This window comes from Oryctolagus cuniculus, chromosome 18 (genome assembly GCF_964237555.1).
Source record: "Oryctolagus cuniculus chromosome 18, mOryCun1.1, whole genome shotgun sequence".
NCBI classification, from domain to species: domain Eukaryota; kingdom Metazoa; phylum Chordata; class Mammalia; order Lagomorpha; family Leporidae; genus Oryctolagus; species Oryctolagus cuniculus.
Genome location: NC_091449.1, coordinates 63,475,811 through 63,499,324, shown reverse-complemented (window position 1 = coordinate 63,499,324; position 23,514 = coordinate 63,475,811). Strand labels below are relative to the sequence as shown.

The window sequence follows — 23,514 nt, the reverse complement described above, 5'->3', positions numbered from 1 at the left end:
GAACCATCGGATAGAAGACCTCTCTCTCTCTCTCTCTCTCTCTCTCTCTGCCTCTCCTCTGACTTTCAAATAAATAAATAAATCTCTAAAAAAAAAAAAAAAGCATAGAGGAGCCTTGTCACAGAGAGAACTGAAACATTTTTTACCATATTTCACACGTTTTGGTACAACAGACAAAAAAATAAGTGTGCACCTGTCAACTGTCTCAGAAACTGAGTAAAACACTTGGAAAGTTATGCGCTGAGAAGGCCACAAGCTAGGGGGACTTTCCCATACACATGACCTGTTCAATTCAGCCTCAAGCCAGTGGACAGCTGAAGAACACTCAAATATGGGCATGCAGAAAAACACTAACTTGCATATCAGTAAAATGAAACAGGCAATGCAAGACTTTAATTTTTATGTTACAATTAAGGCTTTAACCTTAAACTGGAAACAAATGGCGAACCTGAGTCTGTATGTAAGACTTGGAATCCCAGCCCAAGCAGGACAGGCTGTCTTACGAGTGCTGCTGGATCGACTGTGCAGTCAGCCAAGAGGCTGCCTGCGAGCCTGGTTCTGTGATGCCACACAGGAGACCCAGTATTTCAAGAGCTGTTCCCAAATAATTTAAACTGCTTTGTTTTTTAAACAATTACACACACCACTTACTGCCTAACGTTTGTAGAAGAAAGAGAATGAAGGGGACAAACCATGAAACCAAACCGGACACTCTGAAAAGGATGAGAATCACCGAGTTTGACTCGACAGCATGAATGTATTCAGAGAGGAAGAAGTGCACTTGGAGTACTTGGAAAATACACAGCAGACACAGTCCTCCAGGAGGGAAAGGAAAGGCAGCAGAGATGAGAAAGGGGTGTCGGGAAGCGGGCAGGAGAAGAGAAAGCATTCCCCCATGACCGTGGGTCACCACACCGACCTCAGCCAGCAGCCCAGACTCACACCTCCTGCTTTCCTGGAGGGCCCGCGTGCTATACTGTCAATCCCATAATAGGGGCGGGGGAGGACGGCGGACAAAGGAAAACAGAGTTGTCATTTACTACTTTCTGCCCTGGGCACCATTCAATCTCCAGACACACGAGGGGTGCAGAGAGAGAGAAGGGCTGGGCAAGGACACAAGTGCCAGTGAGGCGGCAGGACAGGGCACCAGGACCACAGCAAGGCAGACGCGTGTGAAGCCCCTTTCACGGGAATCAAAGGAACTCTTCACGTGTACAAAACACAGCCCCGGTGCCCAGGCAGCTCCATCCACGCCACAGAGACAGACAAGCTGCACACAGAGCAAGTTTAGACTCAGGATCCAAAAGGCAGCACAGCATCCTGTGTTCTCACATCACACTGGCAGGTGCAGCTCAGAATGACAAAAACGTACGCTGGGATTTGGGTCTGAGCGGTTACATCGGCTGCTTCTCTTTCAGGAGCTGAGCCCCAGAACACACACGGGGTGCCATGACCAGGAGGGGACAGGAGTGAAAGCACACAATGACAGAAGGTGAAGAGGACAGAGCCACTCAGTTGAATAATGGATGAAGGAGACCCTCACCCTGAGCTTGAGGAGCCTCTACTTAGGTCTTCCTTCCTCTGATTCTCATCGTACCTGCCCACTGAAGATGTAATCCAGGATCTCTCTCATAACCATTACCGATATCCCTTCAAGTTCAATCTTATAAGTTGATCCATCATCTTTTGGAGGATTATAGTTTAACTTTGTCCTAAGAAAGGGAGAAAAATGTAAAATTTCTATGAAAACACAGAAATAGCTGTAAATATTTATGAACTAAACACAAAGTATATGACACTATGAGCATGTGAATCCGACCTAGAAAACTGTTTCAGTTAAATCAATATGTATATATATATATATAAAAGATTTATTTTATTTATTTGAAAGAGTTACAGAGAGAGGTAGAGACAGAGAGGTCTTCCATTCGCTGGTTCACTCCCCAGAACTGTGCCGATCCGAAGGCAGGAGCCAAGAGCTTCCTCCAGGTCTCCCACTTGGGAGATTCACACCTTGGGCAGGGGCCCAAGGCCTTGGGCCATCTTCCACTGCTTTCCCAGGTCACAGCAGAGAGCTGGATCGGAAGAGGAGCAGCTGGGACTAGAACCAGTGCCCATATGGGATGTCGGCGCCTCAAGCCAAGGCTTCAATCCGCTGTGCCACAGCGCCAGTCCCAAATCAATATATTTTTATAACTTTTTACCTACAAAACATTGGTCCCAGGATTCAAAATACTGCTTCTTAAAAAACAAAACAGACAACCAAAGAACTAAGATCCCTATGAGCATGAATCTTCATCTCTCCTTGGAAGTCCCAGTCCCTGGAAGCTTATTCTTCATGTATTTAATTACCTAATTATTTTCAACGATATAATGACTTGCAAACCTACTGTCCCAAACTGAAGCTTAGACCCTGGCAAAGTCTGTTGCCCTCCAGCCTATTCCTCTGCTTCCACCTCCGATGTAATCATACACTTCAGTACTACACTCAATTTTCCTTTGCTTCTTTTCATTATTGGACTTACATAGATTTTAAGTTGTTTTAATTTTATCCAAGTGTTTCTTTGGCTCTTTCTGCTATATAACATTTCACTGTTAACCGCCTCTGGGTTGTTTCCAGGCTTCTGATCCTGCAAACAGAGGTGTTGTGACTATAACTGTATATATCTCTTTTTGTACTATGTGAGGGAATCCCCCTTGGGTATCCCCCTGAGAGAAGTGGGGACAGTTTACAGTCTCATCTGCATGTGTAGGTGCACCCCTGGGTCTGCAAACTCTGCACACGCAAACTTCTCCAACTTCTCAAGTTCTGAGGTCGGGTGAGTGAGCTGTGCCATGTCACGGCAGCTGTCACCTGCAGACCCCCACTGCCCAGGTGCCCAGCTTCACAGGCTGCGGCCACTTGTCTCCTCCTCGGGGAGACACCTGTTCGGGTGATGTCTCTTGCTCATTTTGTTAATAACTGTCCTCCTATGGAGGTACAGGAATTCTTTATTCACTCCTAATACCAATTCTTTGGCAGACTTTATTTTCTACACATTTTAAAAAGTGATGAACAACTTGAAGAACATTTCTTTCACTGTCAATGCTTTTATGTGCCATGTTTAAGAACTTGTATTTTAGCTAAGATTAAAAGACATTCCTGATATTCTTTATCAATAAAATTTAAGGTTTTAAAAACATATATATTGCAATGAAATTTTTAAGTTACTTTGCAATATGTAGTTGGTATGAAAGGTAGCTCTGTTAAATCTTGGGAATGGCGCCATGTTACATGTCACTGTCCTTTGGAAAGAAAAGCAGACCTTCAAACGGTAGGATCCACGTGGTGAGAGTAACATGGCAAACAGCTGAGACAGACACTTGAACTCATTCTTGGCATTCAGGCTTCTATGACACTAGGATAAAGTCAAGGAGCAACCAGACTTTCGGTGGACTGAATATAAAGAGAAGAAAATAACGACAACAAAACTCCACAAGCAGGAAAACAGACAAGAGACAGTGACCTGGAATATCTGCAAAAGCCTCATCCTAATCCAGCAGTGAGCAAAGTCAGGACACAATCTGAACTGCACTGAGGACTCCCTGGGCTCAGGAACCGGTAGTGCAAGGTTGTTGGGGAGGCAGCGAGAAAGATGAGCTAAAAACAGAACTGATGGACACAGTTTTAATAAACAGTCAAATTCCAGCCCCCCCCCACCTGTACACATCACTCCCGTGCCCAGCTCATGGAGGAAGAGTGATTTATACTTCAAAGAATATAAAACTGAGGCTCTTATTTGAGGGCAGGTGAAGTGTACCAAAAACTGAGGGTCAAGAGAAGGCTGAGCTATCAGTCCTTTCTCCTCCACAGCTGCACCCAAAGTGCTGATGGCCGGCACAGGCACCGTGGTGCAGCAGGTTAGCCACCGCCTGAGACGCCAGCATACCATATTGGAGCACTGGTTCAAATCCCGGCTCCTCAACTTCTCATCCAGCTCCGTTCTCATGTGCCTGGAAAAGCAATGGAGAATGCCCCCGTGGGAGACCCAGATGAAGTTTCAGGCTCCCGCCGTGGGCCTGAACCAGCCCTGGCTGTGGTGGCCATTTGAGGAATAAACCACTGGGTGGACGATCTCTCCCTCTGTCTCTCTGCTTTTCATATACACAAACAAACCTTTATCATTTTTTTTTTTAATGCTGAAAGCTAGATCTATATCCTCCAAGTGAGAAACTGCAAGACTCTTCTGGAAGATTTGCTCAGCCCATGGCTACACAGTACTGAAGAACAGACAAAATGCCCCAGCCTGACCATGTAACAAGGAAATCCCTGGTCAGCAAGTCCAAGCCCTGGACCCCGAGCCTCCAGGACATTCTGTGGCAGCACTTCTGAGCTCTGTGAGGTCATGGCGTGTGCAGAAAATGGAATACTCATTACTCTGGGTTAAGTGGAGGCTGGCTGTAGGCTGGGAGCAGAGAGGGGGCCCAGCCCCCCCCCCCCCCACCATGTGGCCCAGCTCTCTGCAGACCATCAGGACGTTGCTGCGCCTGCACCACTGTTTCTGGGCACTCTGTGTTAGAGCCCCACTCTTAAAACTGCGCAAACAAGACTCCGCAGACACCTAAGAAAGATGAAAGACAGAAACCAAATCCACAGGAAAAAGGCAGAGTGGAGGAAGCAAAGATTATGCCAAAAAGGAAAGTTCAAGGCAAAAAGAAAACCTCTTATTACTATCCCCAGAGAGAGAATACAGAAGATGCAATAAAAACAGAGACCATGAAACGGGTTGGAGAACAACAGAAATGTTTCACTGGCTGTAAAAATTTTTTCACATAAGGTAAAAACGAAGAAATTTCCTGTGAAAGAGACTAAAAAAAAAAAAAAGAAAAGAGAAGAAAAGATAATGTGGGTGAGATAAGAAAACTGGAAAATTAGTCTGGAAGGCTGGACACCAGAAAAAACCAGGAATGTCCCCACCCACAGAGAGAAGGCTCCCAAGGACGCACTCCCAACACTGGAGGACACGACGCACCCCAAAGCACAGCACCCTAACGTTTCCACACTCCAGGTGACGGCTGCTCACTCTGCTAGTCCTGCATCTTTTAGAGTTGTCACTACTGCTTAGGAGTCAATCCTTCAATACTCACTCGCCTCTTACAGTTAACAATTCTTTGTATTAAATTTGCCTTGTTCAAATTGCCATGTGGTTTTCCTCTCCTGACCAGCCCCAGACTGATGCAGCCACTAACCTCTTTCAGAAAGTGTTCACACACTTCTGCAGGTTAAACAGCAGGACCTCATTACGGTTTGATTCAGGTCTTTGCACCTGCCCCCAGACTTTCCCATGACGTTCCCCAACACTAGATGGCACAGCCAATCCCTGAAATTCTGGTTCCAGTGACAGCTGTTCTACAAGTTTTTTCTAGATCACTCCATCCTGCCACAGACACACTTACACCCTCACCTCCTTGCAGGTCATCATTTCTCCTGCCGTAAATGTCTCCAGCATTCGGAGACCTTTCCCACCACATATCATGGGATCCTCATGCTATCTCCATACCATCTCCTACTACTCTATAGGTTCCTGAGGCTAATGTCTTCCTTTTATTTTTTGTTTTTACATTTTTTCTTTGAAGATTTATTTTGTAGGTCTGTGTTGTGGTAGAGTGGGTTAAGCTGTCACCTGTAATGTAGACATCCCATATGGGTGCCGGTTTGAGTCCCAGCTGCTCCACTTCCAATCCAGTTCCCTGCTAATGCGCCTGGGAAAGCAGAGGAAAATGGCCCAAGTGTTTGGGCCCCTGCATCCATGTGGGAGACCAGGAAGAAGCTCCTGGCTTCAACCTGGCCCAGCACTGGCTGTTGTGGCCAGTTGGGGAGTGAACCAGAGGATGGAAGATCAATCTCTCTCTTTCTCTCTAACTCTGACTTGTAAATAAATAAATAAGATTTGAAAAGGCGGCATTAGAGAGACAGAGAGAGAGTTTGTCTATCCACTGATTAACTCCCCAAATGGCTTCAATGGCCAGGGCTGGACCAGGCTAAAGCCAGGAGCTCAGAGCTTCACCTAGGTCTCCCATGTGGATGCAGGAGCACAAGCACGGGGGCCATCTTCCAGGGCTTTCCCAGGCGCATTAGCAGGGAGCTGGAGTGGAAGTGGAGCAGCCAGGTCTTGAACCAGAGCCCATACGGGATGCTGGTGTTGCAGGTGGTGGCTCAATCTACCACGCCACAACGCTGGCCCCAGAGGCTAACAGCTTCTTTATCACTGACATCCCACAACCAGGCCAAGTAGTTTACAGCAAACAGATGATGCTCAATAACCATCTGTAAAATAAAGGTTTAAAACTGCTTATTTTCATCTATTTGAAAGACAGAGAGACAGAGGGAGAGCAAGAGCAAATGATCAATTGATCTTCCTTCCAGTGGTTCATGCCCAAATGTTTACAGCAGCCAGGGCTGGGGCAGTCTAAAGGCAGGAGCCAGGAACTCCATCTGGGTCTCCCAAGTAGGTGGCAGGGGCCCCAGTACTTGAGCCATCATCTACTGCCTCTTAGGTACATCAGTGGGAAGCTGATTTGGAGGCCGAGCAACCGTCACTCAAGCCAACACTGTGATTCAGGATGCAGGCATCTCAAGCATGGCTTAACCCACTGCGCCACAGGTCTGAGCTCTGCCAAGTACGTCTTTAAACTGACAGTGGCCTTGGAATTTCTGAAGTACTGTCACCTGGAAGACTCTTCTTCCAATCAATGGTAGGAAGGACTTCCTATTAAACTGAAGACCGAGGCCCAGTGCTTCCCAAATGCCAGTTCAGCCAGATCACGTGGGGATCTCATCAGAAAGGACCGTACTGACTCCGGAGGTCTGTGGTGGGGCCTGAGCCTCTGCACTTGCGACAAGCTCCTGCAGTGGGCAGCAAGGGGTTAACTGGTGCTTCCCAAATGACTTCTGTGTAGTTTTATATTTCTAATCCATGCCTGATGAATATTTTGTAAAATGCATAAAAATTAATTAGAAAAATGAAATAAAAAAAAAAAACATTAAAAATGCAGGTCCCAGGCCAGCGCTGTGGTAACAGGTAAAGCCAGTGCCTGCAGTGCCGGCATCTCATATAGGCGCCAGTTCAAGTCCCAGCTGCTCCACTTCCAATCCAGCTCTCTGCTATGGCCTGGGAAAGCAGTGGAAGATGGCTCAAGTACTTGGGCCCCTGCACCAACATGGGAGACCCAGAGGAAGCTCCTGGCTTCGAATCAGCCCAGCTCTGGCTGTTGCGGCCATTTGGGGAGTGAACCAGCAGATGGAAGACCTCTCTCTCTCTCTCTACCTCTGCTTCTCTGTAATCTGCCTTTCAAATAAATAAAAATCTTACAAAAAACGCAGGTCCCAATGATTTATCATTGGATCCAGCAGATATGAACTGTGCTGTCCAATTGCTGAGAGTTTTTTTTTTTCTTTTGACAGGCAGAGTGGACAGTGAGAGAGAGAGAGAGAGAGAGAGACAGAGAGAAAGGTCTTCCTTTGCCGTTGGTTCACCCTCCAATGGCCACTGCGGCCGGCGCACTGCGGCTGGCGCACCGCGCTGATCCGATGGCAGGAGCCAGGTGCTTCTCCTGGTCTCCCATGGGGTGCAGGGCCCAAGCACTTGGGCCATCCTCCACTGTACTCCTGGGCTACAGCAGAGAGCTGGCCTGAAGAGGGGCAACTGGGACAGAATCTGGCGCCCAGACCGGACTAGAACCCGGTGTGCCGGCGCCGCAGGCGGAGGATTAGCCTAGTGAGCCACGGCGCCGGCCTTGAGAGAGAGTTTCTAACTCACACTCCCTGTGCCTGCACTCACAACCCCTGGGGCGGGTGCCGATTCACAGAGCACACCAGTCTGCAGAACGATCATCTGCCTCCCAAGAGCGGTGCACGCTGGAAAGCAGCCCCAGTCCCTTCCCACCCGCACCTGAGAGAGTCACACCCACTGGGAAAGTCACGCTTCCTATCTGGTGTTCCCAGTCCTGTCTCCCTCCTCCCCTGGGTGTCAGCAGTCCTTCCTAACTCAGTAACCCACACACCTGCCTGCCTGTCTTGTCTCCACGTTCCCCAACTCGCGAGTTTCATGCTCTGTATCCTTGGTTTCTTTCCTTCAGCAGACCCTGATTTTTCTAGTTTTTACTAATGAACTGTCCTCTCTCCTCTAGTCCCCCTTTCCCCAGATTTCCCTTTTTTATTTAGAATTTCCTCACCTTGCACAATGCTTCTGTCTCTGCTTCCTTTATAAGCTGTACTGAATGAGCTAAGGAAGAATAACGCAGAAGCTATGTTAGGGGGCTGGAACCGATCATCCTATCTGCAAAGTCGGCTACAAATCAAGGGTTCTTTTCTGTGTTCTCCATGCCCATCCCTGGAAGCCACAGGGTCCTCTGAAGATCTGCTGGGAGTCACGATACTCCTGCACTCTTGGGTACTGTCCCTTTACACTTAGCTATTGTGCAAGTTGTCACTTAGGTAATGGCACTTTACAGACTGGCCTAGACGATGCAGCAGGTAGAGTTATAGATAGATAGAGAGAGAAAGAGAGAGAGAGAGAGAGAGAGAAAGAAAGGTCTTCCTTCTGATGGTTCACTCCCCAAAAGGCCAGGAGCCAGGAGCTTCTTCCTGGTCTCCCATGCGGGTACAGGAGCCCAAACACTTGGGCCATCCTCCACTGCCCTCCTGGGCTACAGCAGAGAGCTGGTCTGGAAGAGGAACAGCCAGGACTAGAACCGGTGCCCATATGGGATGCGCGCTCCGCAGGCGGAGGATTAGCCAAGTGAGCCACGGCGCCAGCCCCGAGGCAGCAGTCTTAAAACAACAGAGAATTTCCTCAGCCTCCTTGAAGAAAACCTGGAGATCCGTGGGGGTACGACAAAAATGGGCCTTGGGTCTCAGGGTAACTCTCTGTACCTGTCGTCCATTTCCAGGACCAGGCACTGCTCTGCCCACTCTCTCGTTTGTACGTAGAAGACAGCCCACAGGTGACCCCAGACCTCTTCCCTCCCTGGACGCTGACACTGGCCACGCAAGGCTGCTCTGCACTCAGCCACGAGGCCCGGCCCAGGGAGGGAGAGCAGGGAAGTGCAGCCAGCCAGGTCAACAGGGCAGACTGATAACCCGTCTCCAGATTACTCAAAGTTGTTTTCCCCCAGCACTTATTCTCTAGCCAAGCACTTTTATTTTCTATTAAAGTTGAATAGAAAGTGTAGTAAAACTCAATTTTGCTTTTTCTTGACAACACTGAGAACAAGGTTTTATAAGAAAACATTACATTATGGCCTACTATGCTAATAAAGTTAGTTTTACATTCATGAAAGTGATCTATGACTTTTTTTTTTTTTTTTTTTTTTTTTTTTTTTTTTTTTTTTTGACAGGCAGAGTGGACAGTGAGAGAGAGAGAGAGACAGAGAGAAAGGTCTTCCTTTGCCGTTGGTTCACCCTCCAATGGCCGCCGCGGCCGGCGCGCTGCGGCCGGCGCACCGCGCTGATCCGATGGCAGGAGCCAGGAGCCAGGTGCTTTTCCTGGTCTCCCATGGGGTGCAGGGCCCAAGCACCTGGGCCATCCTCCACTGCACTCCCTGGCCACAGCAGAGGGCTGGCCTGGAAGAGGGGCAACCGGGACAGAATCCGGCGCCCCGACCGGGACTAGAACCCGGTGTGCCGGCGCCGCTAGGCGGAGGATTAGCCTAGTGAGCCGCGGCGCCGGCCGAAAGTGATCTATGACTTTTAAAGACCCATAACAGAACCAAATTGATGGGTGTGCACAGTCTGACAACATTCATCCTGTCGACACACAACAAGCCACCCAGGTCATCGAGTCTGTTCCCCTTCTTCCAAGAACCATTTTAGATGCATTCCTACTTGGGATTTGACGGGACAATGACGAAGAACAAACCTAAGTGACTTTCCTTCCCCTCTGATGCTAAAGCTGATCTCCAACAAAAGCAAGGGAACATCCTCAAACAGAATGCCAGACAAAGTTAATTCCAGAAGTCAGGACCTGGAGAAAAGCTGGGGGGATTTGTGAATGTTACTCATGTGGATTCTTTTTTTTTTTTTTTAAAGATTTATTTATTTTTATTTGAAAGGCAGTTATAGAGAGACAAAGGCAGAGAGAGAGAGAGAGAAAATGTCTTCCATCCGCTGTTTCACTCCCCAGATGGCCACAACGGCTGGAGCTGGGCCGATCTAAAGCCAGGAGCTTCTTCCGGGTCTCCCACATGGGTATAGTGATCCAAGGACTTGGGCCATCTTCTACTGCTTTCCCAGGATCAGAAGTGGAGCAGCCGGAACTCAAACTGGTGCCCATATGGGATGCTGGCACTACAGACGGTGGCTTTACCTGCTGCACACAGTGCTGGCCCCCTTTCATATGGTTTCAAATGAGTCATGTCACCTCCAGTTGTATAGCGGTCAAGGTTCAAGGAGAAGAGTTTGGACTAGCCCTTCATCTGCTCCCCTTTGCCAAACTAACACACAGTGGGGCGCTGTTTACAGATGTCCCCCTACAATTCCTTTTTTGTCTTCATGAGCTCCTGAAAGCCACATCAAAATGGATCTTTAGGTCACAGGATTTTCAGGGCAGTCAAACCTCTCTGCACGGTACCACAGCAGCAGATACGTCATCATCCAATGGTCCACACCCACGATGACCAACTGCCAGAGAGGCCCTAACACAAACTGAGGTCTCTGGGTGACAGATGTGTCAATGTAGCTTCGCTCATTGCAACACGTGCACTCTCTGGAGAGGGAGGCTGTGCATCAGGAGGGGGTTGGGTGTGTGGGAAATCTCTGAACCTGTGCTCAGTTTTGCTGCAAACCTAAAAAGGTTCTAAAAGTAAGTCTTTTTTATTTTTCAAGGATCTTTTAGTCCCCGTTCAACTTACTAAAACATCAATTTGCAGTTAAGGTCTCCATCAAGAAACGCATGCTCACACAGGCCTCTCCTGACACAGCTCCGTGGGCAGAACAGGACCCTGTCTACCTCACAGTTTGTGCATCCCAGACTTCCCTGTGCTTGGAAGAAAAGCATTCACACAGACGTCCCTGATGTGACCTGGGGTCTGAGAGGGACGCAGCAGGACTGTGGACTGGGTGCCAGAGACCTGCGACAAGCTCCCTGTTCACAGCACCTCGATCTGCACAGGCTGACGAAGCATCAAGGTGCTCTTCGCATACAACAAGGCCAAGGCAGGGAGGCACCAAGAAAGCTTATGATGGACTGCAGGGCCTGGCAGGGGAGCCACTAGCCCTGCACTGGGACACCTGCAACACAGACACAGAACGAGGCATGCGGGAAACAGACAGGGGCACTGTGCTGCTTCTTCCTCTTACCACTCCAGAGCTGAACTCCGAAGAGTGGGATTCAGTACCACGTCTTTCCCTTTATTCCTTTTGCCTTCCTAACATTCTCTTCTCTGCCTCCAATTCTATGTACCAGAAAGGTTATGGTTTTTATTCACTCACCAGCAAAATGCCCTCCCCTTATACAGATCCTGGAATGACTCATCAACAGAATGGATTTTGAGCAGATTTCTGGATCCTATCCCAACTCAGACCAACTCAGTCAAGCCTAAGACCGTATGTATAAAAAGTTCCCCAGCTTATCCCATCTTCCCATGGGTTAATCCTGCATGGGACTCAGGTCTCTTGTCTGTCCTACTTTATTTTTCTTCATGGAATTTACCACCGGCTAATAAAAACATGTTTGTTTAATGTCAATGTCTGTGAAAATAGGATCTTGATTTTATTTCTGGTTTTATCCACTTACCTAATAAGTCTGGAACCAAATGGGCGCTTGATAAACATTTACTGACCTGATAAGCAGCACAACCAGGCCAAGGAACCAACATATTTCAACCCTGCAATGTCAGTGACTACATTTGGCTGAAATCAAATGATCTCATGACTGTTCAGGACTGGCCTCACGGGGTGGGTGCTCAGTGCAGTGGGATGCCCTCATTCCACATTGGAGGGCCTGGTTTAGAGAACCTGTGCTTCTCCTGACTCCAGCTTCCTGCTAATGCTCACCCTAGGAGGCAGCAGGGGACAGCTGAAGTAGTTGGGTTCTTGCCACTGATGTGGGCAGACCCAAACTGAGTTCCTGGCTCCTGGCTTTAGTCCAGCTGTTGCAGGCATTTGAAGAGTAGATGGGAGATTTCTATTTTCCTGCCACTCAAATAAATAAAATTATAAGAGAAATGGCACCACCTGAATAGCCGTGAGCTTTTCTTGCGTATCTCACCACAAGAAGGTGATACTTCCCCATATCAATCAAGGTGTGATACACAATCAGAAACTGAATAATTTAATCCTCAAACATTCAATTACTCCAAAGTGGCTCAACACCCATGATGCAATAACCTGCCTTTGAGCTGAGGTCCAAAAAGGAACTGGACCCTGAGGCTGGATGTAGGTTTCTGGTTTATAAATAAGCCCAGTTGTACCCTGCCTCATCCTGCTTCACCACTCTCCACCAACCATCACCACTGCTATCCCTGGGAAAAACAGCAGGCCAATGTCATGGGAAAACACAAGAACCAGGAAACGTTTCTGGGGTCAGGGTTTACCGTGCGGTGTCTCCCCAGCAACCAGCAGCATGGTAATGAGAGGGGGCAGAAACTCCCGCAGCCACAGCCAGTCCCTCCCGGACCACCCTCCTGCCCTCGACCACGCCACACCGGAGCAGTCACAAAAATGCCCTCCATTTGCCTCTTGATGTCACATCATCCACTCTGAAGATGAAACACAGCCTTATATATTTAGCTCTGCTTTGAGTAATCATGTCCAATTCCATCAGTATCTGGAGGAAATATGAGAAGAGCAATTGTATACCTTTGAGCACCACAGGATTTGAGGGAAGAAAAAAATTTCTCTTAAAGAAAATTATGGTTTCTGAAAAGAAAACACAGAAATTGTGAATTGCAACTTAAACAGGAGCACTTGAGGAAATCTGCACACCTCTCCTCCAGGCGCATGGAAGGGTCTCCAGCAGAGCTCATAGAAACTGTGTTAGAGGCCAGCGCCGCGGCTCACTAGGCTAATCGTCTGCCTTGCGGCGCCGGCACACCGGGTTCTAGTCCCGGTCGGGGCACCGGATTCTGTCCCGTTGCCCCTCTGCCAGGCCAGCTCTCTGCTGTGGCCAGGGAGTGCAGTGGAGGATGGCCCAAGTGCTTGGGCCCTGCACCCTATGGGAGACCAGGAGAAGCACCTGGCTCCTGCCTTCGGATCAGCGCAGTTCGCCAGCAACAGCGCGCCGGCCGCGGCGGCCATTGGAAGGTGAACCAACGGCAAAGGAAGACCTTTCTCTCTGTCTCTCTGTCACTCTGCCTGTCAAAAAAAAAAAAAAAAAAAAAAAAAAGGAAACTGTGTTACTATGAACTGACTCCAAAAGTTTCTGGCACCAAAACAAGCTTATTTCATCTTCCCATGAGCTTCTGAAGTGCCCCGGCAGACTTAACACCAACAAAATCAAATGCTACAACTCATTTTCCACGAGTTTGGGTTTCAAGCCCCTCATGGGGAGCCTCTAGCATAAATACTCATTATGCTCCATAAATCCCCTTTTCCCCAGCCTCTTGAAAAACCTCTTCCTCTCCCAGCTTCCACCATCTTAGTAAACGGTACTATTTTCCACCCAGCTGCTTAAGTCTAAAACTGAAGAGTCAAACCAACGAATACAGAAGGAAAAACTGTCCTAAGATATAAGCAGATGCTAAAACCAGTGAGGAAGGTTGATGAGAAAGGAATATTCACATAATCTCAAAATGTCACTCTAAGTTACTTATTAATACAGAGAGTAAGACAGTGGAGTACTCTAGAGAGTACTCCTATAACCACAGGGCCAGAGCGAACGTCACGCATGTGGGGACAGGATGCTACCAAACACGCACAGCCTCAATCTCATCGGAAGAAACCCAGCGAGCCTGAGTCCAGAGACTTTCTGTAAAGCGCTTCAGCCGTGAAACACGAGCAAAGACTGCGGAAGCGCCGCAGGCCGGGGGCGGCCGAGAACAGCACTGTACGCCTGAGGAGCAGGTGCTATCCAGGCCTGGGCTGAGTATTTCACAGGCGTACGAGAGGCGGGGAGGAGGTGCTCGGGGAGGGACTGGCTGTGGCCGCGGGAGCTGTTTCTGACCATTCGAGGAATGAGAAGCAAGCAGTGGAGCCAGGCCTACGGCAGGGTGTAGACCTGTCTGGGAAGCAGGACGGGGAGAAAAGCCAGCTCTTGAGGACCTGCACATCATATAAAGGAATATGGACTTGACCTTGAGAGAAATGGAGCCACTGTTAGTAGGAGTTTGTCTTTCTTTTTAATGGTTTATTTTGAAACAAGTTTAGACTTGAGCGCCTCTAGACCCTTCGTCCAGCAATTAGCAAATAAATTAATGCTGGTAAAATCCTGCTACCTAAACTACAGACTTCAGTCCTCATAATTTCCCAGCTCTCCCTCCTCTCTAGGATCAGGGTCAGCTTCCAGACTGCAAGAGCTGGGCAGCAACTTGTAGCAGTTCCCCAGGCCTGCCTTGATGGTTCTGGTCAGTTATCCTGGACAACGTCCTTCAACTCGGGTTTGTTTCATTCCTAACACACCCAGGTTGTGCACTTTGGGCAGGCACATGACCCTTTTCGGCACCACATCAGGAGGAAGATGTCTTATTCCTTCCTGGTGATATTCACCTTGGTTAGGGAGTGTCTGCTGGGGTTTCTCTACCGTTAAATTATTACTTTTCCCTGTGTAATCAATGAATATACCAGGGGAGATAATTGGAGAATAAGCAAATATCCTTTTACTACTCAAACTCTTGCCCACTAATTTTAGTATCCACTGGTGGATCTTGCTTGCAACAATCACTGTGGTGTTCCAATGAAGCTGTTCTAGTCTGCTCCTCTGGCATACGGCAATTGAAATTCTTTTGTAAGAAAGACTCGTCTCCTCTCTTCCTTCAGTAACTTATTCATCCAGCCATGCGTTCACGTATTCATTCACAGACCCGTGGACGTTTACTTTATTCTGTTGATTATAATCGGACGTTATCATTTACTTTCTTGCTCAAACGGCTGAGCGTTCTCTCAGGTTGGCTCCTGTGCCCTTTCAAAAAGCCCATTTTCTTTTGAGTCCTTTCTTACTTTTCTGGCACAGCATACTCCAGGCTTTCAGTGCATTTCTCCTGCGCTGGCACTGAGTCAGCCATGTCTCCAGAGACAGAGTTTTCAACGTTATCCTATCACATTCTAGAACCCTCCCTCTGGCAGCAGCAGTGTGGAAGATGGATGGGGGCCGAGCATGGAGGCAAACAGCTAGTAAGGGACCCTGTCACCTCTCAGCACAAGTGGGAGCTGCACTCGGCAGTGGCGACAGTGAAGCTGACACAAAGCGCTCAGAGACCTGAGACCTGGCACCCACTGGCAGCTGAGGAAGGAGGGAGGGGCTGGCAGCTCGGGTGACTCTTGGGGTTCTCCTGGGCAGTCTGAAGTTATACATCAGCCAGCGTGGTGAACAGGAAACCCCCACCTGGGGGAAGAGCGAGCTGGGGCCGACCAGGTGTAAGGTGGCCATCTGGCAGACTGTGGGATCCACAGGCCTGGGGTTCAGGAGAGGGGACGAAGCTGTGCGTCTTTGGAACAGACAAGAATGCCACAGGAGACACCTGGGTGAGGACAGGATTTCATGCCTGATCAAGGTATAAGGACAAACGGGGTGGCGCACCAGGAAAGCAGATGTCAGGAGAAAGGACGAAGGCACCACGGAGGCCTGAGGCCGAGTGCTGAGAAAATGGCCCACAGCGGCAAACGTAGGGGACAGGTCTAGAAAGGCAAATTCTTCCAGAGCTCTTTACCTGATGTGGCAACTGTGTTGTACAATTAAAAATTAAAACATTTAAAAAACGTTTTGAAGAATTATTTATTTATTTGAAAGGCGGAGTTACGGAGAGGCAGAGAGAGAAAGAGATCTCCCATTCGCTGGTTCACTCCCCCACTGGCCGTAAGGGCCGGAGCTGGACTGATCCAAAGCCTGGAGCCAGCAGCTTCTTCCAGGTCTCCCACGTGGTGCAGGGGCCCAAGCACTTGGGCCAATTGTACCGCTTTCCCAGGCCATCAGCAGAGAGCTGGATCCGAAGTGGTGGAGCAGCTGGGACTCTAACCAGCACCACAGGCGGCAGCACAGCATTGGCCTGTTTTTCAATTTTTAAAAGGATGGTTTTAATGGAGCGATGAGACACAAGCCTAATGGCAGAGGGAACACAAAAGAGGAAGTGAGTCTGCATACAAGGAAACAAAGATCCTTCTTCTAAGAACCCAGGTTGCAAAGTCAAGAAAACTGTGCCTTGTTGGAAGGAGATGCAGGGTCTCTCTGCTTTGAACAAATGAATTCATTCAATGTTTGCAATTCTGCAACATGCCATGCACTGGCAAAAACGGACACATACTGTTTTGCTACAGAAAAGCAGCCAAGAAATAAGGGAAAAGGTTTTTTTGTTTTTTGTTTGCTTTTGTTTTGTTTTGTTTTTTAAATACAGGAGAAGGATGAGGTTATACAACAGAACTACATGCTAGAAGAAAAAAAAGAGAATGCAATTTTGGAGGGAGCAGGACAGGGAAGAACCAGGGAGAATCAGCCTTGTTGGTCAATCTTAGATCTACAGAAGTCTGGCGTGTAAATAATCAGGAACTGCAGCTAAGCATCACTGAAAGTGACCTTTAGAGTTAAAAGTTTTTCTGTCCAAACTTATAAAACTCTATTCCTATAGAGGAGAAGCTGACAAGTCACAGCCTGCTGCCTGTTTTTGTACGGCTTTGTGCTAAAACTGGTTTGTTTGTTTGCTTCATGTTTACTTTAAAGGAAGGGTTATATATAGAGAGAAGGACAGATTGAGAGAGAGATCTTCCACCTGGGGGTCCACTCCCCAAATGGCTACAATGGCCTGAGCCAGGAGCCCAGAACTCCATCCGGATCCCCCAAGCACTTGGGTCATCTTCCACTGCTTGCCCAGGTGGATTGGAAGTGAAACAGCTGGGATGGGACCCAGTAGGGGCGGCTTATTTCACAATGCCAGCCCCTAAAAGTGGTTCCTATATTTTATAAGGTTTTGGAAATAAAAATGAAAAAGAATATGTGACAGAGTCCACACAGGACCTACAAAGTCTAAAACATTTCTGACCAGTTCAGAAAGTTTGCCAATCCCTGCTCTGAATAGTTTTATGAGAAGAAACAACATTGTACAATTGGGTCAAACACGTGCAAAATAAAAATTTTTAGAAATTATTTCCAGCCGATGCCGCGGCTCATTAGGTGAGCGCCTACGGCGCTGGCACACCGGGTTCTAGTCCTGGTTGGGGCACCAGATTCTGTCCTGGTTGCCCCTCTTCCAAGCCAGCTCTCTGCTTGGGCCCTGCACCCGCATGGGAGACCAGGAGAAGCACCTGGCTCCTGCCATCGGATCAGCGCGGTGCGCCAGCCGCAGCGCACCAGCCGCAGCGCGCCGGCCACAGCGGCCATTGTGGGGTGAACCAATGGGAAAGAATTTTCTCTCTGTCTCTCTCTCTCTCTCTCACTATCCACTCTGCCAGTCAAAAAAAAAAAAAAAAGAAAAAAAAAGAAAAAAGAAAAGAAAAAATTATTTCCCAAAGTTACAAATAAAATAATGGTGATAGAGATTTAAAAAGTGATCAGATACACACACTGTGAAGCTGCTGCCCAATAATACAGTCCCCCGGGGCGGCAGTCTGGTTTCAAACAGCAAGAATGACAAACCTGTTTCTGTTTTCTGTCCTGAGAGACAGACCGACGTGGGCCTACCTTTACCCACAAAAAAGTACAGAGAAAAAAGAACCTGAGTGGCTTTTATGAGTTTGTTTGTAGTGTCAGCATTCAGAAGAAAAAAACAAAACCTTGAAATTAAAATGTCAAACAGGACAATATAAAGAAAGTTATATGGAACAGTGACATGATGGAATAACGAACGTCTATTAAACAACGGTTACGGGCATCACACTGAGCTGTACATGTGTGAAGACAGCGAGTGAGAAGATGGAACGTATACACCAAGCAGCACGGCTGTGACTGCATCCGAACTGTAGCTCACCGTTCGGAACCAGAAGCCAGGGCGACACAGACGATGGACTCTCGTGTGGCTTTCTGTTTTTTTATACAACACAGACTTACAGAACTCGAATCTAGTTCTTACAGTTCTCAAAGTAAAGCAGTCAATAAAATTTACCTCTTCAAAGACAAGGTTGAAAAATGCATGTGAAACTTCTGAGATGACTTTAGAGACAGAAGCGTGATGCAGCAGCTTGTGAAGCCACAAAATTCTTCTAGAATGAAGCAAGCCTGGTTCCTTGTTCTGGTCACACCCTGACCCTCTGGAAACACACATGAAAGACAGGCATTCATGCCACGACCTGTCAGGCAGCTCCAGGTTTTCTACTCAGGCCTCCTGCTCGGGTGCTGTGCTCACAGTCTCCTTCTATACTCCCAGACCCCGTGCAAGTATCATCTTTGACTGGGCACTCTGACAAGTTTCCCTCTCTAGTTAAGGTCCATGTTTCCACTCTCCCCCCAGTGCAGATACAGAGAAGGAAGGTTTGTGTCTCTTCAAAGGAGGTAGAGCTGCCCAACAAACCCAACGGGAAAGGACGAATGGAGCTGGTTTTCAGGGTCTGCTTTCACGCTTCAGAGCTGTTCCAAACCCAAGCAAAGCTCACGTCAGGAAAGCCGTCTCCCCCACCCCACCGCACGCCTTGTTTGAGAAGGAAATACTGGGAGGAGGAAGATGGCAAGCCCAGCCCGAGCACACGCTGCGGTCAGCCCCTGCACGGCCCTGAGGGGCTGGCTCAGCAGGAGCTCTCCTTCAGCACCCTTCACCCCAGCCCAGAGCCACCGCTCTGCTTCTGGCCTCTCCCCACTTACAACCCCCGGCTAGAACTTGGAGCTGAAAACGCCTTCCCAAGTGTTGTCAGGGGAATGAGAGCTTCTCAACAAATTCTTTAGTCATGTGGGAACAAAAGGGCTCTGAGTAAAGAATCCACTCTTTTCTTCTCCCAGTTTTCCTGGCATCGGGAACGGACTACGCTGGAGCTGGCTGCCACAAGCAGCAGCACAGAGAGAAGCTCCTGCAGATGAGACTCGCCCCTGCCCTGATACGCACTGAGCTGTGCAGTAAGACGTCACCACAGGGAGTTTCATCTGGCCTGGAGGTGGTGTGCACTGCGTCCTGAACCCTGATCCTGTGTTCCTCATCAGCACGTACCGGCTGCCGTCGCTCAGTCTGTCACGCCTGCACGCGTGATGCTCTACTTAGGGATTCGGTGCCTCTGGCCCTGGAGATGGAGGGCGATGGGCTTTCTTTTTTTCTTTTCTTTTTTTTTTTTTTTTTGAGATTTATTTGTTTATTTGAAAGTCAGAGTTACACAGAGAGAGGAGTAGCAGAGAGAGAGAGAGAGAGAGAGAGAGAAAGAGAGAAAGAGAGGTCTTCCATCCGATGGTTCACTCCCCAACTGGCCACAATGGCCAGAGCTGCACCGATCCAAAGCCAGGAGCCAAGAGCCTCTTCCAGGTTTCCTATGTGGGCACAGGGGCCCAAGGACTTGGACCATCTTCTACTGCTTTCCCAGGCCATAGCAGAGAGCTGGATTGGAAGTGGAGCAGCTGGGTCTTGAATCGGTGCCCATATGGGATGCCGGCACTTCAGGCCAAGGAGTTAACCTGCTGTGCCACAGTGCCGGCCCCTACGATGGGCTTTCAAAGCACCCAGACTGCCTGTCTGCTTTGTTCTCCCCACTAAGACAGACACCGATGCACCTGCATCCAAGCCAGTGATTATTTGGCACAGTTGGAAAAATGTTATAGAGAAAGGGATGTTTGAACCAGGTCTTTAAGGATGAATGTGAATTTGTGCACCAGAAAAGTAGAAGTCAATAAAGGCAGAGAGACAGGAAACATTGCAAAAAGATGATCACAAATGCATTACAGGAGATACACTCTGCAAAGCTGTCAAGTGGAAGAGCATAATTAAGATGTTTATATAGCAATGCTATCTCAGATCCAGGAAATCTAAGACAAAATTAAGTAGCCAGGCTCAAAACCTGCTTTCTCTTCTCTTTTTCTCATCCTCAGATGCCACGTTCAGTTAGAATCCAGTTGATTTCTTCTCTAATCCCTGATTGTCACCTTGGTGGGCTAACTTCAGTCAGTCCAGCCCTCTAGTCTCATCCCTTCCTCCTCCTACAAACAGACAACAACTCACCTGGTAGAGTTCCATGCTATCACTGGTATTATTCTGTATCATTATCAATTAATGGCTGAATACACATCTAAGTCAATTCACCCTTTACCCCACAGCATGGCTCTCTTCATTCCCAGCCACCCACACTCCTCACACGCCCACGTGGAGCCCCCAGTCCAGCCCAATCAGTTGACTTCTCTGAGCGCAAATTTGGTGCATTTACACCTGTATTCTCCCCGAGGGAACCCCAACTTCTCCCTCTGCACACACACAAACCCTCCAAGGCCTTGCTCCAACACTGTTTCATTCACAGGTGATTACCCAAGAAGTTCCTGTCCTCAAAACTCCTATAGCTAGGAGGAGCACACCAATAAAACACTTTCTGCAGCGTAGTAGATAAAGCCACTGACTGTGATGCTCATATCCCAGGTGGTGCCCGTTTGTGTCCCGGCTGCTCCATTTCCAATACTGCTCCTGCTAGTGGCCTGGGAGAAGAGCAGAAGATGGCCCAAGTGCTTGCGCCCCTGCAGCCACATGGAAGACCCTGATGAACATACTGGCTTTGGCCTGGCTCAGCCCTGGCCATTTACAGAAACTTGGGGAGTGAACCAGCAGATCCAAGACTTCTCCTTCTCTCTTTTTTTCTCTCTCCAATTCCGACTTTCAAAGAAATAAAAATGGGTTTTGTTCACGTTAGTAAACTAAGACAGTGATTAAGATGCTTCCTATGTCAGAGTGCCTGCCTTCAAGTCCCAGTGCCGACTCCTGACTCTAACTTCTTGCTAATAAGCATGCTAAGAGGCAACAAGTACTTGAGACCCTACGTGGGAGACACACTGAGCTCTCGGCTCAGTTCCTGGTTTCAGGTTGGCCCAGCCTTGTAAACCAGAGGATGGAAGCTCTGTCTCTCAAATAAATAAATCAATAAACTTAAAAAAAAAAAAAAAACCCTATATTTTTAAAAAAAGATTTATTTATTTATTTGAAAGTTGGAGTTACACAGAGAGAGAAGGAGAGGCAGAGAGAGAGAGGTCTTCCATTGGCTGGTTCACTCCCCAACTGGCCGCAACAGCTGGAACTGTGCCAATTAGAAGCCAGGAGCTTCTTCTCGGTCTCCCACGTGGGTGCAGGGGCCCAAGCACTTGGGCCATCTTCCACTGCTTTTCCAGGCCACAGCAGAGAGCTGGATCAGAAGTGGAGCAGTCAGGACTCAAACCAGTGCCCATATAGGATGGCAGCACTGCAGGTGGCAGCTTTACCGGCTACACCACAGCACCTGCCCCAAAACCTACATTTTCACAACTAAGTTATAAAATCTGAGAGTAGATTCTATTCTTTGAAAACTCTTTCCAAAATGTCCTTAATTTAATGCCCACAGGAAGTGATGAGGAGCACTGTTTGCCAGATGTAGCGAGGAAGAAGCAGTGAGCCTGGGAGCCACACACATCTCTTTTTCCTCACGAGCAAGTCCTAGTGCCAAACATCTCTAATGTAGCCACTTCACTCCCACTCCACTGCCAATTCCTAGACCAGGGCATCTATTTCCTATCTGAAAAACTGCAGCAGGTTCATAAATGGGCCCAGCTGCCACTCCTGGCTTTCATAACTCACTTTCAATGCCACAGACAGAGCGAACTGAAACAAAATACACAGGGATGGGAGTCTGGTGCAGAGTTAAGCCGCTGCTTGGGAGGCCCACATGCTATACCAGTGTCTGGGTTCGAGTGCTAGCTCAGCTCCCTGCTAATGCACATCTTGGGAGGCTGGAGATGGCTCAAGTACTTGGATCTCTGTCACCAACATGGGAAATCCAGATTGAGTTCTGGGCTCCTGGCTTTGGCCTGGCTCAGCCCTGGCTGTTGTGGGTCTTTTGGGAACAAACCAGCACATGGGAGATCTCTCTCCATCTGTCTCTTTGTCTCTCTGCCTTTCAAATAAATAATAAATACAATAAAAGAATTGTCAAATGTACAAATAAGACTAAATTTGTATATATCATTTTTAAAATGATAATAATCCTTAAAAGGAAATCTAAACTCTAGCATAGACTAAACTATGTCATAAAATCGGTTGGTGGAGCCTTCACCAACCCACAATATAGTTAGCAACTGGAAAGGGGGTGTGTCATGGTGGGAGGGTTAATCCTATTTGGAAGCAGCACAAAGCCAGCTTGAATGTAGAACCAGGGGCCCGTCCCAGCCCGCTGGCTGCTTGGATACCATTCTGCCTGTGGCAAGGCTCCCCAGGCACACTGCCTTTCTGTTCCCCAGCACCTCTGCTCCCCGTGCCCCCACCAACTTTTCTCTGGCCCCAGCTGTCTGCTCCTTCAGAACTCAGATTAAGCAAGGAGCTCCCTTCACTCCAAATACAGCGGCGACCACTCCCACCGGTCACTCCCTCAGCATGCACACCTCTCTGCGATTAGAATGCTCCTTCATTGCCTACCTCTCCCCTACACCCCATGGATGCTGGGACCCTGACTGTCTAGCTCACGGCAGTGGCACAAACACGCAAGAACAGAAGAGTGAATGAATGAGCGTTATCGGAGAACCTCAGCCAAGAATCTAGGTTCTCTTCTTAAGGAAAGCTGTTTCGTCAAGCGTGATTATTGGGGCTACTAACAGAGTAATGAACGGCCAAACAAGTCCACTAAATAAACTTCTGGAGTTGACTTTCCCAAGTGTCCAGTCCAACGCATAAAGTATTTCTAGTCTTTCCCCATCCCTGACCTCCTGGATACTTATACATAACACCAGGATAGAGAGTGTTGGGGAAAAAAAAGTAAATACCAGAAATACAGTAAAACTCTTTAGCTTTATGTTCATCTCCTTCACCAGCCCCAGAAAGAATAAAATCAATGAGCTGACGTAGGTCTCTACACACCCAGGCTGAGTCTGGGTACGGTTTCTGGGGAGCACCAATATGGTTTGAGGGGCACTCAAATAGCACACGACACTCAAGCATGAAGCGCCTCGTGGACAGACCACCCTGTAAACAACTGAATGTAGGCCCTGGGGGCAGCGGCCTCCTTGTGGTGCGCTACCACCTCCCTAGCAGTGGCGATCACTCCATTTACCGCCCGTGTATTTGCTGAGTGAATGACCAAACCCCCAAGCAACCCCCGAAAAGTCAACACAAACTAAAATATGGTCCCTGTATTGTGACCTGCATCTGTGATGCAGTAATAGCAGTCCACTTCAGTAACTTTCCATCACGCTGGCTCCCGGACTGTACCGTATTATTGGTGAGCAGCAGGCCCAAGCACGAGTTACGGCAGCAATG

At 48.3% G+C, this 23,514-nt stretch overlaps 1 protein-coding gene across 4 annotated transcripts in view; it reads right to left on the bottom strand.

The window, feature by feature from the left end:
* The window catches only part of GAN (gigaxonin), a 74,358-nt gene that overhangs the window by 38,674 nt on the left and 12,170 nt on the right, over positions 1 to 23,514 (bottom strand). For 2 of the 4 annotated variants that reach the window (XM_051847037.2, XM_070062796.1), the window contains exon 2: positions 1,598 to 1,712. The exons of 1 other annotated variant lie outside the window; for it this stretch is intronic. In XM_051847037.2, coding sequence (XP_051702997.2) covers positions 1,598 to 1,712 — 115 coding nt within the window. Of the gene's footprint in view, positions 1 to 1,543; positions 1,713 to 23,514 lie in introns of those variants that run through there. One more of the 4 variants, XM_070062797.1, reaches the window with a different exon arrangement.